At 34.6% G+C, this 12500-nt stretch overlaps 3 protein-coding genes across 5 annotated transcripts in view; 1 reads left to right on the top strand and 2 right to left on the bottom strand.

Annotated features, from left to right (window-relative positions):
- The window catches only part of LOC113816593 (RNA polymerase-associated protein RTF1 homolog), a 20604-nt gene extending 19147 nt beyond the window's left edge, over positions 1 to 1457 (bottom strand). For both annotated transcript variants that reach the window (XM_070128247.1, XM_070128248.1), the window contains exon 1: positions 1259 to 1457. In XM_070128247.1, the coding sequence (XP_069984348.1) occupies positions 1259 to 1336 (78 nt within the window). In that variant the 5' untranslated portion in view covers positions 1337 to 1457. The remainder of the gene's footprint in view (positions 1 to 1258) is intronic.
- A 219-nt stretch (positions 1458 to 1676) lies between these two features.
- Positions 1677 to 8891, top strand: LOC113805881 (mitochondrial import inner membrane translocase subunit TIM44). The gene is made up of 10 exons (XM_027356942.2): positions 1677 to 1811; positions 4059 to 4181; positions 4603 to 4772; positions 4949 to 5082; positions 5232 to 5470; positions 6114 to 6284; positions 6533 to 6697; positions 7047 to 7139; positions 7321 to 7437; positions 7541 to 8891. The coding sequence occupies exons 1-10, from the start codon at positions 1767 to 1769 to the stop codon at positions 7676 to 7678; spliced, it is 1395 nt and encodes a 464-aa protein (XP_027212743.2). The 5' UTR covers positions 1677 to 1766; the 3' UTR covers positions 7679 to 8891.
- The window catches only part of Hira (histone cell cycle regulator-like protein), a 13317-nt gene continuing 9671 nt past the window's right edge, over positions 8855 to 12500 (bottom strand). For both annotated transcript variants that reach the window (XM_070128245.1, XM_070128246.1), the window contains exons 13-18: positions 12458 to 12500; positions 11900 to 12055; positions 11144 to 11384; positions 10841 to 11004; positions 10621 to 10724; positions 8855 to 10409 (exon numbers count right to left, since the gene is read on the bottom strand). The exon at positions 12458 to 12500 is cut by the window's right edge and continues 204 nt beyond it. In XM_070128245.1, the coding sequence (XP_069984346.1) occupies positions 10278 to 10409; positions 10621 to 10724; positions 10841 to 11004; positions 11144 to 11384; positions 11900 to 12055; positions 12458 to 12500 (840 nt within the window). In that variant the 3' untranslated portion in view covers positions 8855 to 10277. The remainder of the gene's footprint in view (positions 10410 to 10620; positions 10725 to 10840; positions 11005 to 11143; positions 11385 to 11899; positions 12056 to 12457) is intronic.

Below are 12500 nucleotides of genomic sequence, written 5' to 3'. Positions count from 1 at the left end.
CTGCAACCTGCCTCCCTGATAGCAAAGGAGCGCATGAAAGGTACCAGGGAAACCAGGTAAAATGTATATAACATACAAGGATCAGTCAATATATTGTCTAATACAAGGTGCTCAGCCCCCTACAACCTCCCTCCACGAGGGGGGTGGGGCTGCCAACACTCAATCCCTGTAATGAAAGACGAAGAATCCTCCATGTATTCACAGCAGGACAGAGCATTGGGCAGCCTCGGCATTAGGTGCTCCTACATGTTGATCATACACTCTACCCTGCTGTGAATAGGTGGAAGAATCTTTGTCTTCCATTGCAGGGGCGCTGACCCAGGAGCCAGAATGACAACTTTGCTTCATGCACAGAAGAAATTCAGGGCACAGTTGATGTCCCCAAATATGCAGCCATTATATCAAGTGTGCATCTTTCCGACATGTTGCATTTAAGTTTCTTCTTCTTACCTTATTAACCACTAATTGGTGTCAAGTTGCAAAATGTTAGGATAGTGGTAGAAATTTTTGTAGTTTTGCTATCATACTATTTTCATGTATTTTTTCCAAACAGTTTCAAATGAGCAACCACATGCACACAACAATCTCAATCAAAGCTTCCACATGCACTTTGTAAAGTTACCAGTCTGGCCCAGGATGGGGGTTGCATGGGGTAGAATCCCTTGCAGAGTCGTAACTGATTCTGTATATATTATTCATATTTTACCCAACAATTTCCCTGGTACTCTTCATGCCCTCTGGGGTATCAAGATTGTCTCTAATTGGGGGTTTCTGTAGCATAATTACAATATATTTAGATAGGAGAGAGTGACGGAAATACAATGATTCCAAATTGTTGCAATTGGTTATTCAAAGGTATTCTGAAAAATTGCCTCATAAAAAACAACTTTCCAAACTTTACTATCCCCAACAGCGACTTGCCAGAATCAAACCAAAAATAAAAATTGCAATGCTGGCTTCTCAAATGAAAACTTTCGTCGCAATGAAAATCGGAAAAAGAGAATAACAAATCTAAACTTAATAAAATATGTCTACCGGTATATAACGGGAAATTATGGGCCTACATCAATAATCGTTCGTCTTCTCGACTTCCGATACGCATAAAGTGCAAAACTCTGAGTCTACCTTCATGACTGTTGGCATAAATGCGTGATTACAGCCACTAAGGACACATTATCCATAGCATTATCCTTCCCCAAAATCTCTGGATTCACTCCAACACGAACTTTAAAAACCCACACCACCACTCTTTCCTCACCGAGTCAATATCCGAGCCACTTCCGCCTTCGTCGTCACTGTCCGAGTCAATGAGGGCTTTCGCCTTGCGTTTGTTCATCTTTGAGCCCGATAAAGCCACAGGGCGGACAGGAAAACTGGGAAATATGAGTTATGTGAGAGACGAAGAGACGAGGCTCCGCGCTCTCCCGCTGAACCACAACAACTATCAACATCGGTTTGGTTCTTTTCCCGTTTGGGTTTTTTGGAGCAAATTCTGTGATTTGACTTTTTCTACGCAAAAATGAGTTCTGAATTTTATTCTAATTGTATTTTTGTTACTTTTATGAAGTATATTGAGGGTTAAGGGTAATGATGTATATAAAAACATTTCTGGTAGTGGAATGACTCATTCTAACTCGAATAGATCTAATATATTAATATATGAAGAAAAACTACAAATTATTTTTTAAAGAGTAATTTGAAGTGGCAATACGGGAAAAGCGAGAGAAATTACACAATTTAGTTGCAGGTGAAGTTTCTCGTAAGGAATGGCTGCCTCCATAACCCGAGCGTGGAAACATTTGCCTTTTTCTGTGAGTAGGCATTTTCACCACTGTTTAGGGATAATTTAAGGGGATTAGGGACTGGAGGGGATTAGGGAGATTATTGGGAGCATTGTGTGTTGTGCATGAGTGTAAATTTAAGTTAGAAATGAGGAGAAATTGAGTATCGTCTGCTACCGGCTCAAAGAAACCATGAATCGTATTTTGAATGAATGAATGTTTGATCTTGTTTATTTTTGTTCGTTTTTGAAAATGTTGAATAATGTCTTGATTTACCTTATTCTGATGACAGTGTGTTCCAATGCGACGACATTGCATCAGAAAGAGTAATTCCAATACAATGTTCGTCGTGTGCAAGTTTTCAAAAGCTTAAAACTTTTAAAATCTTTTTGGGATTTGAATTAAGTAAAGTTCCCATTTTATTCTCTTTGTATGCTCTCTCTTTATGATACTGGCACCCTGTTCACTGATCGACATTCTTGTTCGTTTTGATATTGTTTCATAACAAGATGGAAAATAAAGTACTGTGGTATTGTATTAATTGAAGGAATTACCCTCATTTTCACTTGCATAAGTAGATAATATAACTGGTATTGCTACTTCAGTATTCTTGACATTTATTGCATTTTCGGGGAAACGTTCAGCATAGGTTCGTGCAATAAAAATGAAAAATCAAAACAAGAAAGATGAAAACCTGAAAATAATCAGGAGAAATAGAAGTGCAGTTGTGTAGTGTGGCATGTGATGAGGAAGGGATTAAACCCTCACTGGGTTTATTGATCAGGGTTGAGTTCATGATCAGCTGTTGTTTCAGAGGTGATTGTTAAGGATGTAATGCAAGCAAATATATGGGAAGTTATTATGTTAAGTTCATGTGCAGTGATGAAATGCATTTGAGATTGGGGAAGAAGTAGAATAGGATACAATATAGTTTAAGCTGCTTTGGTCTCATATTTACTATGAAATAACGAAAATATCCTCTGCATATAACTGCTCAGAGTCTAAGTCCACAAACCCTTACACAGCCAGAGTTCTTAATGTCATGTTTTTTATAAGTTAGCACAGATTACTAATAAAGTGGGCATACAGTGGATAACAAATACCATTTACTGATTGATGTCACAATTTTCTTTTTTCAACGATTTACATTGTTGTGACTGGCTGTGCCCTTTTTGAACTGCCCAAAGAGAGGATTCATGGGGGGGTTCTGCCTGTCAGTATCCCCCCTACAAACATTGCCTTCACCTCTGTATGCACAAAGAGATAAAGCTAAAACTTGGGAGCACTGAGTGGATTTGGGCCGTGAGTGGTGCTTTCCAAAAGCTTTTCCTTTAATAAGTGGTGCTAGCATTAGTGTCTGTAGATTATTTCTAATACTGATGAATACAACTTTTTGTCCGTTGCATATTCAAATTGCCCTAGCTTTGTGTGCACATACTGATTTTTATTAGATTTTTACTTGTAGTTCTAGATGATAACCCAACCATTCTGGATTTGGTTAAGAATGACCTTTTCATATACAGAAAAAAAAAGAAAAAAAAAAGATCAAGGCACAAGTTGAATGATCTACAGGACCTTGAGGTCCTGTAAATTGCCACTTCCTTGTGTGCTATGAATGAAAGGAGTCCTAATGATTAGTGGCACTAAAAAGGCTCCAATTCCAAAAGCACAAGGGAACTACTCAGGCACCCAAGCCCACTGAGGCATTGAGCACACACATTTAGGAATGTATGCAAATTATTAATTTATCAGGGTTTGAAATAAAGACAGCAGAGAGATAGAGAAAAATAGATGTCTGTTGCTAATCAAAGAAACATCACTATGAATCAAGCTGTTGCTGTGGTGGGTGTGCTTTATGCATTCTGGCAAAGGCAGCAAATCTCCATAAGTAAGATGAGCTTTTAAACCTTCTGGGTGCTTGATTATTAGATAGGGAACCAGTCCAATGTCTGTCATAGAAGTCATACACATAGGAGGTGGTTTGAATATTTTGCCTGATGCCTCTATAACAATTTAAAAACTTCATATTCAGGAGGTTGAGGCCTTAGGTTCATGAATTACCTGTAGGTTGTCAGTTTGTAGGGAATAGAAACTTTTTAAATTTCAGCCTGGGACAGTATGAACATAATCCCTTTTTTGTGTTTGTGAATAATGCAGAAATATTGTAAAACTTTCCAAATGCAGCCTTCATTACCTGTGTGAATGCTTTATGAACAAGAGAGTTGTTTTATTTGATTCAGCATGACTTATCAGTCTTTTTATATTTGAATTTTACAGGGATCCTCCAGATGTTTGGTGGTGAAGGGAAGGCACCCTCCATCATGGAATGGAAGAGTTCCTGGGTGCCAGGCATTGGCATCCACAGTTGGAACACAAGGACTCAGCAATCACTCCTTACAGGTGGCTAACTTTAATTCTGCTTGTGTAAGCCTGCATTTTCTTTTTAAGAAATAGGAAGTGGATGTTAATCCATCAGTGATGTGTATGGTTATAGCTGTTATAACGTAATGGCCTGTGTCGTATTTACACGTCATGACTCACAACAGCCAAGCGGGCTGTAAATAGCTTAGGCCTAGCTAGAAAGTCTTAGACTGTTGCATAATATTGCATCACAAATTCTGGCTCTGTCATCATAGGGTTGAGATAGAATCCTCATTTACTTCATATTTTGTACAAATAAAATTGTAATGTATTTGTATTAAACTTTAATTTTTTTTCTAATTTTGATATTATTTATTTTGTGTGGTTAATATTCATGATAGATATATTCTCTTAGCAACCTTTTAAGATTCAACACCTAATAGAAGTTCATATATTGCAGAGATTTTACAGTGCCACCCCTCCACCACAAAGACCACCAACATTCTTAGGGAAAATTATCGAGAATCTCCGAGAAGAAATGTCAAGAAATCAGAAGATGAAAGAGAGCTTGAAGGAATTTAGAAAAGATATGGAAAAGCTTGAGAAATCTGAAGCCTTGCAGAAAGCCAGGTGAGGTTTTGGGAGCTAGGTTTAAACTTGCTGATTTGTTTTAACTATGTTTGTGGCTTCAAAAAACTATTTCTTATTTAAATTTTGCTCATAAAGATGGACTGCATACAGGGAAAAATCTACCCTGTACATTCCATTTGTAGCCAATGTAAAACTAGATATTGCTTCTCTTATAGAGAGAAATACCAGTCTGTAGAGGAGGAAACAGCAGAAGGAAGCAAAAAGGCTAAGCAGCAGTTAGAATTCTTGAAGAAACGTGTTTCAGAAACAGTTGAAGAAGCTCAGAAGGCAGAAATCCTTCAGAAAGCCTGTAAGTGATTGTAGAATAGTTTTATTACTACGTATATTTTTCTCCTTTGCTTGTATTTAAAAAAATAATGGAGGGGTTGTAAGTGTAAAAGAATCAAGACATTCTTGCCATGGAGAAGTGCGAAAAGGGTAATATAATTTTCTTTTCAGCAAAAATGACTGAAGAGGCAACAAGGCAGGCACAAAAGGTTAGCCAGACCATTTCACAAAAAGGAGAGGAATTAAGCAAGACCCAGACATTCAAAACCATCTCTGAAACTGCCAAGGCTGTGAAAGAAGAGATTGACCACTCCACATTTGGTGGTGCTGGAGCCAGGGTTTACAGAGCTCCTCGGGAACTTAGAAAAAGAGTAGAACGAGACCCTGAAGCAGAACAGAGGATTATTCAGGTGTGTTTTTAGAAGTACTGATTCTGTGGATTTCATATGTGCATGTTTTCTTTCTTTCTTTCTCTCTTTTTTTTTTATCGGCTGTATGAGTCTTCTTGTAAGACATACTAGTAAATCAGAAGCACAATTCTTACTAATTCATCATTTTAAAAAGAGAAGTTATGTTAAGAAGAGGGTTTAGGGAATATTCATAATATTCACCTGGTCAGGATAAACAAACATTGTGAGGTTTCCACCAACCAATAGCTAATTGTGCATTCAGGTATCTCCTCCAGTCATTAGTAGTGACTTGATGTTTGGTCAAGGATGGAAGTTGCCCTTACGGAGATAACTTTGTTCTAAGAGAAATTAAGATCAGCAAACCTGTATTATTTCATTTATAAGTAATAGTCCTCCCAATCATAGTTAATATGAAAAAATATGATATATTTTTTTTATAATATCTTCAGTCAAATCATATATTCCAAGATTTGAATTGTTTTATTTCTTCTTACTTCAATTTATTTGAGTTTTTTTAATTGTGGTTAATTACCTTGATAGGAGTTTATTGAATTATATATTTCAATATTCCATACAATATATTTTAGTTGCATTTAAATGAGTTACAGCAATCATTAGGTTCAACAAATATATTTTTTTTCAGGCTAACACAGAGGCAAGTGGTATGGTCCTACACAAAGACTCTCAGTTTGCTCAAAGTTGGCAAAATTTCAAGGACAATAACCCATATGTTAACAGAGTATTGGTATGGAAAACAAAATTGGATGAGAGTGATAATCCAGTTGTCCGTGCTTCAATGCTAGTGAAAGATAAGGTAAGGACAGTGGTCCTATTTTGGAAAATTTTGTGATGTTAGGGTTTAAATTTTTTCATATAATGGAAAATCTACGAAACTACATAAATATAACAGTTTTCTTTGCTACTTGAACATGAATGTTATTTTCTATTGCCATGAATGAACTTTTATTTTCTTGGGCATATATAAAATGATATGAATTTAGCTATTCTCTTGGAAGCTTGATTTATTTGTGATTAATGTACTTTTTCATGAACTTTTTAAAGGTATCAGAATTATTTGGTGGAGTCTTCCAGCGTACTGAGCTCTCAGAAGCCTTGACTGAGATATGCAAAATGGACCCAACATTCGACAAAGAACGGTTTCTTCTAGAATGTGAATATGATATGATTCCAAATGTTTTAGAAGCTATGATCAGACCAGATCTAGAGGTTGGTTTCTTTAAGGTTTCTTGTTAAAAATTATTTACATACTATTATGTAATTAATAGTGAAGAAGGGTGTTTTCTGTATTTTCAGTGTGATGGAAGATTTAAAACCTTAGAAATGTTATAAAGTTGATAGGTGTCTCTCCGACTGACTTACATCTTATTGATGCAGTAACTTTGATGTATATAACTGCAGTGTGGAAACTTTCAGATGTATTTAGAATTATTAGAACAAAACAAGGATAGTACTTAAAACAGGTATGATGCATAGCAAAGATAAAATCTTGGAAGTGTAAAGGTTTTCATCTTGATTTTTTTATTTTTTTATTTTTTTATTTTTCCTCTCTCCTTAGATCCTTAAGGACTGGTGTTATGAGCGAGCCTTTTCTGTATTAGCAACACCTGTAAAGCAAGCTTATCAATTAGGTTTCAAATTTGATTCAAAGGTGAGTTAATGTCATATTTATTTTTCTCTTCAGAATTGATGTATACATTCCTCTTCTTAAAAATAATTTTATTTGATTCATAAACTTAATCCATTGTGGATTTTATGTTCATGAAAGATAGTTCAGTGAGATTGTGAATATAATTATTAAAAAAAAATTTACTAGGTGTTGTTCTAACCAGGTTTTAGATGTTGACAATGTGGACTTGGTCATGGGGAAAGTAATGGATGAGGGACCAGTTCTCGCCATATCCTTCCAGTCGCAACAGATTATGTGTCTACGAAATCAAAAGGGGGAGGTAAACTGTGGCCGATTTGAGTACTTTTACACATACTTATTTATGATACACTGAGGACTTTTATTTTTTGTAAATTAGTATCAATAATTATTAAATTTTTCAGGTTGTAGAAGGGGATCCAAGCAAAGTGCTACGCGTTCAGTATGTTTGGGTGTTATGTCGAGACCAGACAGAGCTGGATTCCAGAGCTGCTTGGAGGATACTTGATTTGTCAGCACAGAGTACAGAGCAGTTTGTATAGTGAATCAATTTAGGCAGCATTTTTTTTTTTTTTTTTTTTTTTAAGAAATTGTAAATTATTTAGTTAATGGGCACAACTATATTTTTTCCCTGGAACAAAATGTTATAATTATAATATCTAGCATGGTCATTATTTGGAAATTACTAATATGTAAAGCTGCATATTAATGAAAGAAGTTAAGACATGTGATATACACATGCAGAAATAGTTTCTAGGCAATTTCCTACAGATTAAAGATATTTTGATGTTGAAATGGAAAATTAATATTTATACCATTATGTATGTGGAAATTACAGATATTCTTCTATAAACTAAAAGCTTGTTTTCAGTATCCTAATTGTTACCTTGAGATCTGTGTTCTAACTGTCAGAGGAAGATTCAACCATTAACTGTTACTGATTTGTGTATGGCTAGCTAGAATTTATTATATGTTTCTTTCAAACATATTCAACATTCTCTATAAATTCCTGGTTCACAAATGCCTTCAGTGAGATTAAAGTGACTAACATTTTATTTGTCAATTTGTTATAATTTCCAATTTGTGAAAGGTTGAACACAATGTTACAGGCAGGAAAAGAATGATTAAGAGCTTCCACCGAAGTTGTAAATGGAATAAGCACTAATATTTACAAAGTATGGGATTCCGTTGTTGAAGTGACATTTGTTTTTGAAGACATTGATAGATACCTATAGATGCAATCATCACCTGTAGGAATATTTAGGAAAGTGCTAGTGCAAATATAATTAAACTAGGGTACTTTGAGCCTTTTTTGTGAAACCAAGTTACTCAGTGTGACAATCCAATGTGTAAGTAATTGAGAACTATATAATTTATTTACTTATTTTTTCTTGCAATTTATGTTCATGATTTCAGAGGACTAGACCAGAAAAAATATAAACATTCCCAAATTCATTTAAGGTGAGATTTTGTATTTTCCAAGTATTTTGTGTGTTTAAATGCCTCATCAGTTACAGGAAAAAAGGTTAATTTGATTTTGAAGATGAGGGACATCAACTTTTTGGATTTGTAATGGGATTAACATGATTTGGTCATTTCTTCACACTTGTTCACTTCACTATGTATATTTATCACAAAGAGTAAGTACTGCTCTTTGTCATCATTATGTAATCATAGAAGTCATTTATGATTTCAGGGTTTGTTAAAGTAAAACGCAGTTGATATTGTAAATATGTAATATACGTTGTTTTGAAATTGTTCATTTACTATCCTTCAGTCTTAATTATCATTGGCAGTAATTGTGCAGGACTAAGCCTTGTATATGTTGCATTACAGAAAATACAAAGATCACAAATGTCTCATATAATGCTGGCAGTGTTCAGTATAGTTTAAAACTTAATATTATAATCTCCTCTCCTTTTAAGAAGTATCAAAAAATAAAGTAACTAATAAAAAAGTAATAAATAAAGGAAGGAAGAGGATAAAAATCACTCCATTCATTTTTATGTATGAAAGACATCAGGATGCTGAAAACAGGAATGGTTTCGATTGTAATTTGCAAAAATAAATGAAAGTGAAATGAACTGATGGATGACTGATGCATTAATTACTAAAATGGTAACCTCATACAGCGCTTGACTTTTTTTTCTTTTTTTTTTTTTGCTGCACAAAAAGATTGTCATTAATATAATGAATACTTATGTACAGCATTCACTAGCATTTATGCTTGCTAACTTTCATGAATTTCACACTTAATTGCATGATTATACAGGTAAACTTACATCATTGTAAACATTCATACCCACACTTCCTATGTACCAACTTTCTAATTTAAGTTCATTTTTACGACTGGCAGTGCATCAGGGAGGGTAAGGAGCTACAGGTACGAGGTCAGTTATTTGATAACCTAATGCTCTACCATGTAGCAGACACCGGGTCTCTTATATATATATATGATCTGGCAGTGAGTGGAAACAGTTCTTCTGGCAGTTGAGTAGTCAGAGCCAACCTCATAATATCTGGCTCAATGTAAGAAAGCCAGTATTATCGAGTTTACAAACTTGTTTAAGGCAAGAGATGTCACTGGCAGTGATCTTTGTCTTGAATAACATCAATTTATAGTTAAACATATGCATAATAGAGCAATACATGAACTAAGCTGGCTTATTGCTAGTTCATGCTATTCACCAGTTTTAAATATGTATATTATCATATAGCAATGGCTGCTTTCTAATCGCCAGTCTTATTACTATCGTCATCACATGTGAACACTATGCACAAAACCCTAAAATACAATATTTATACAAAAGGCAGGGACTGTTTTTAAAAAGGAGTAGAATTAATAAGATTGACTTCATAGAGTTATTTATCTGATTACCTCAAGTTTATGTAATGATTTTGGGTTAGCAATTATCCACAAAAATCAATTTCCAAATTTGTCAAGATATTGGGGTGCCTCATAAGAAGTCAGCCTTCATTTCTTTCTACAACTCATGACGACAAAATCCATGGCTAAAATTCAACTAAAGACATATAAGCACTAACAGCATCTAAATTCAAGATATTGGTCACGAGATAAAGATTACAGTACTTCTCGAAATATCAGTATTATATCAAAATTGTATGCCCAAGTATGCTACATTAAATAGTGTCTATAAGGTTGCCTTCCAGCTGTTCCTTATACTCAGAATAGAGCCTCTGTAGCTGCAAGGAGTTCTCAGCAAGCAGAATCTCTCGAAGGAACTCTTCAAGCAGACTCTTTTTATCAAAGTCCTGGAAAGTTTCAGAAAAAAATTAGAAAGACTAATGATTTAAATAAACTTCACTACCATGATTGGTATACAAGACATAAAAAAAGTGCTTCCTAAAGATAACTAAACATGAAATATACAATTTTCTGCATTTCATAATGATTGTTTGATGAACAATTTCCTTTCCTCAATTTCACGTAGGTAAGTAGTTTAAATTTACTGAAATAACACACCATGATCTTGGGCATCCATCCATTTTGATCTTGATTGTCCATAGATCCACTATGTCTCGGTCCCAGAAGGTCATCAAATACATCTCGCAATTTCTTTTCAAGCCCTTAAAAAAGAGAAATTAAAATATCAAATTCACAATCAAACTTCAAAAAAATTTACAAAACAGAGAAGCTGAATTAGTATTCAAAATAAAAACATGGAATACTAACAAAAACCTACCCTCTTTTATGAAGAATTGAATTTTACGTTTCAACCAAAATTTGTAATCCTGGGCTGCTCTGAGATACTGGGCAGATGTCAGCATGCGGTTGATGAAGACCTCAGTCAAGTTCTGCTTGGCATCATCTGGGATCAGAGGTCTTGTCACTCTTGAAGAGCCAGAACTGAAAGTACATATGACATATTACTTCTTTTAAACGGTATATAATACCTTTACTATCATGTATGTGTTCATCTAGTAATGCTCAAAAGGATCTTGCTAGGAAATTATCCTCTGACACAAATCATTACATTTATACTTACTAGGCAGCAGTCTGGTGCAAGAGACTAGCAAGAGGTCTTGCTTTATATTCACTTTGATGACAGGGAGGCAGCATTGTGTATTCTGGCTGCAGGACTCGCCGTACACTGGCAGAATCACCTAACAAAAGCCAAGCCTCCAGGTCATGGCATCTGGTGAAGGCTTCTCCTGATGCAAGCAGTACAACTGGTGTACCTTCAGCAGTGAGCTGGACAGCCTTCACTCCGCCGTTACGCCCTTCAACTATAATAAATAAATGAATGACTTAATAATGATTCTTGAAATAGATGAAGGACAAAAAGAAGCACTTAAAAAATTAGAACAAGTATGGATGGTAAACATGATAATGGTAGGTGGCAAATATCTTCCACAAGTAATCCAAGAGTGATTGCAGTCTTAATGTAAATATTTCTCAATTCCATAGAGTGAGTGAGTGAGTGAGTGTGTGATATATATGTATATATAATAATATATATATAATATCTATCTATATCTTCATATATCTATATATCTATATATATCTATATCTATATATAATATCTATATCTATATACAACATCTATATATAATATCTATATATCTATATCTAATATCTATATTCATATATAACATCTATATATATCGATATATATCTTTATCTATACTCTCTCTCTTTCTCTTCCTCTTTCCCTTTCTTTCTTTCTCACTCTTTCTCTCTTTCTCTCCAAAACCTGCTTTTTCAGTTTGAATGTACAGATATAATACAAACAATACACTACCTAAATGTCGAATGGTCTCTGAGAGAATTCGCTTCTTCTTACTGATGTCCCAGATTGTGAGAGTGGCTTCTGTTGTTATAACCATCAAGCAGTTCTCATGGACGAAAAGCTGTGATGCCTTTCCTTGAAGCTGTACTGGGGGTAACATCATTTCCCCTGGAAAGTTAAAGTACCATACGTAATTTGTGTCCATATACTTACACCTATAATATACTCTAACTGCATTAACATTAATCAATAAGATGTGGCACTAAGTACAAAGAATTTTTTTCTTCTTGAACAATAAATAATTACACAAAATATAATACATAAATAAAAATAAATTATAAACAAATTCAAAAAATTACCAACAAGCCTTTGTATTTAAATAGGATGTCAAGTCCTTTCTCACTCAAAAGATTCTTCAAAAATTCTTTTTTAGAACTGAGGAATGAAATAAGGATAAGGATGAATAGCAGAAGGACAAAGTAGGAGACTAGGATGGGAAAGATGGGGAGGAAGGATGAGGAATAATAATGAATTATAACAATGTGAAAGAAAAAAGATGAGCTAAATTACCTGTCTTTATATCAAATATGTGGAGTGATTTGTCATGACAGGT

The sequence above is a fragment of the Penaeus vannamei genome, chromosome 12 (assembly GCF_042767895.1).
Source record: "Penaeus vannamei isolate JL-2024 chromosome 12, ASM4276789v1, whole genome shotgun sequence".
In the NCBI taxonomy this organism is placed as follows: Eukaryota; Metazoa; Arthropoda; class Malacostraca; order Decapoda; family Penaeidae; genus Penaeus; species Penaeus vannamei.
This window is presented reverse-complemented; position numbering and strand designations above follow the sequence as displayed.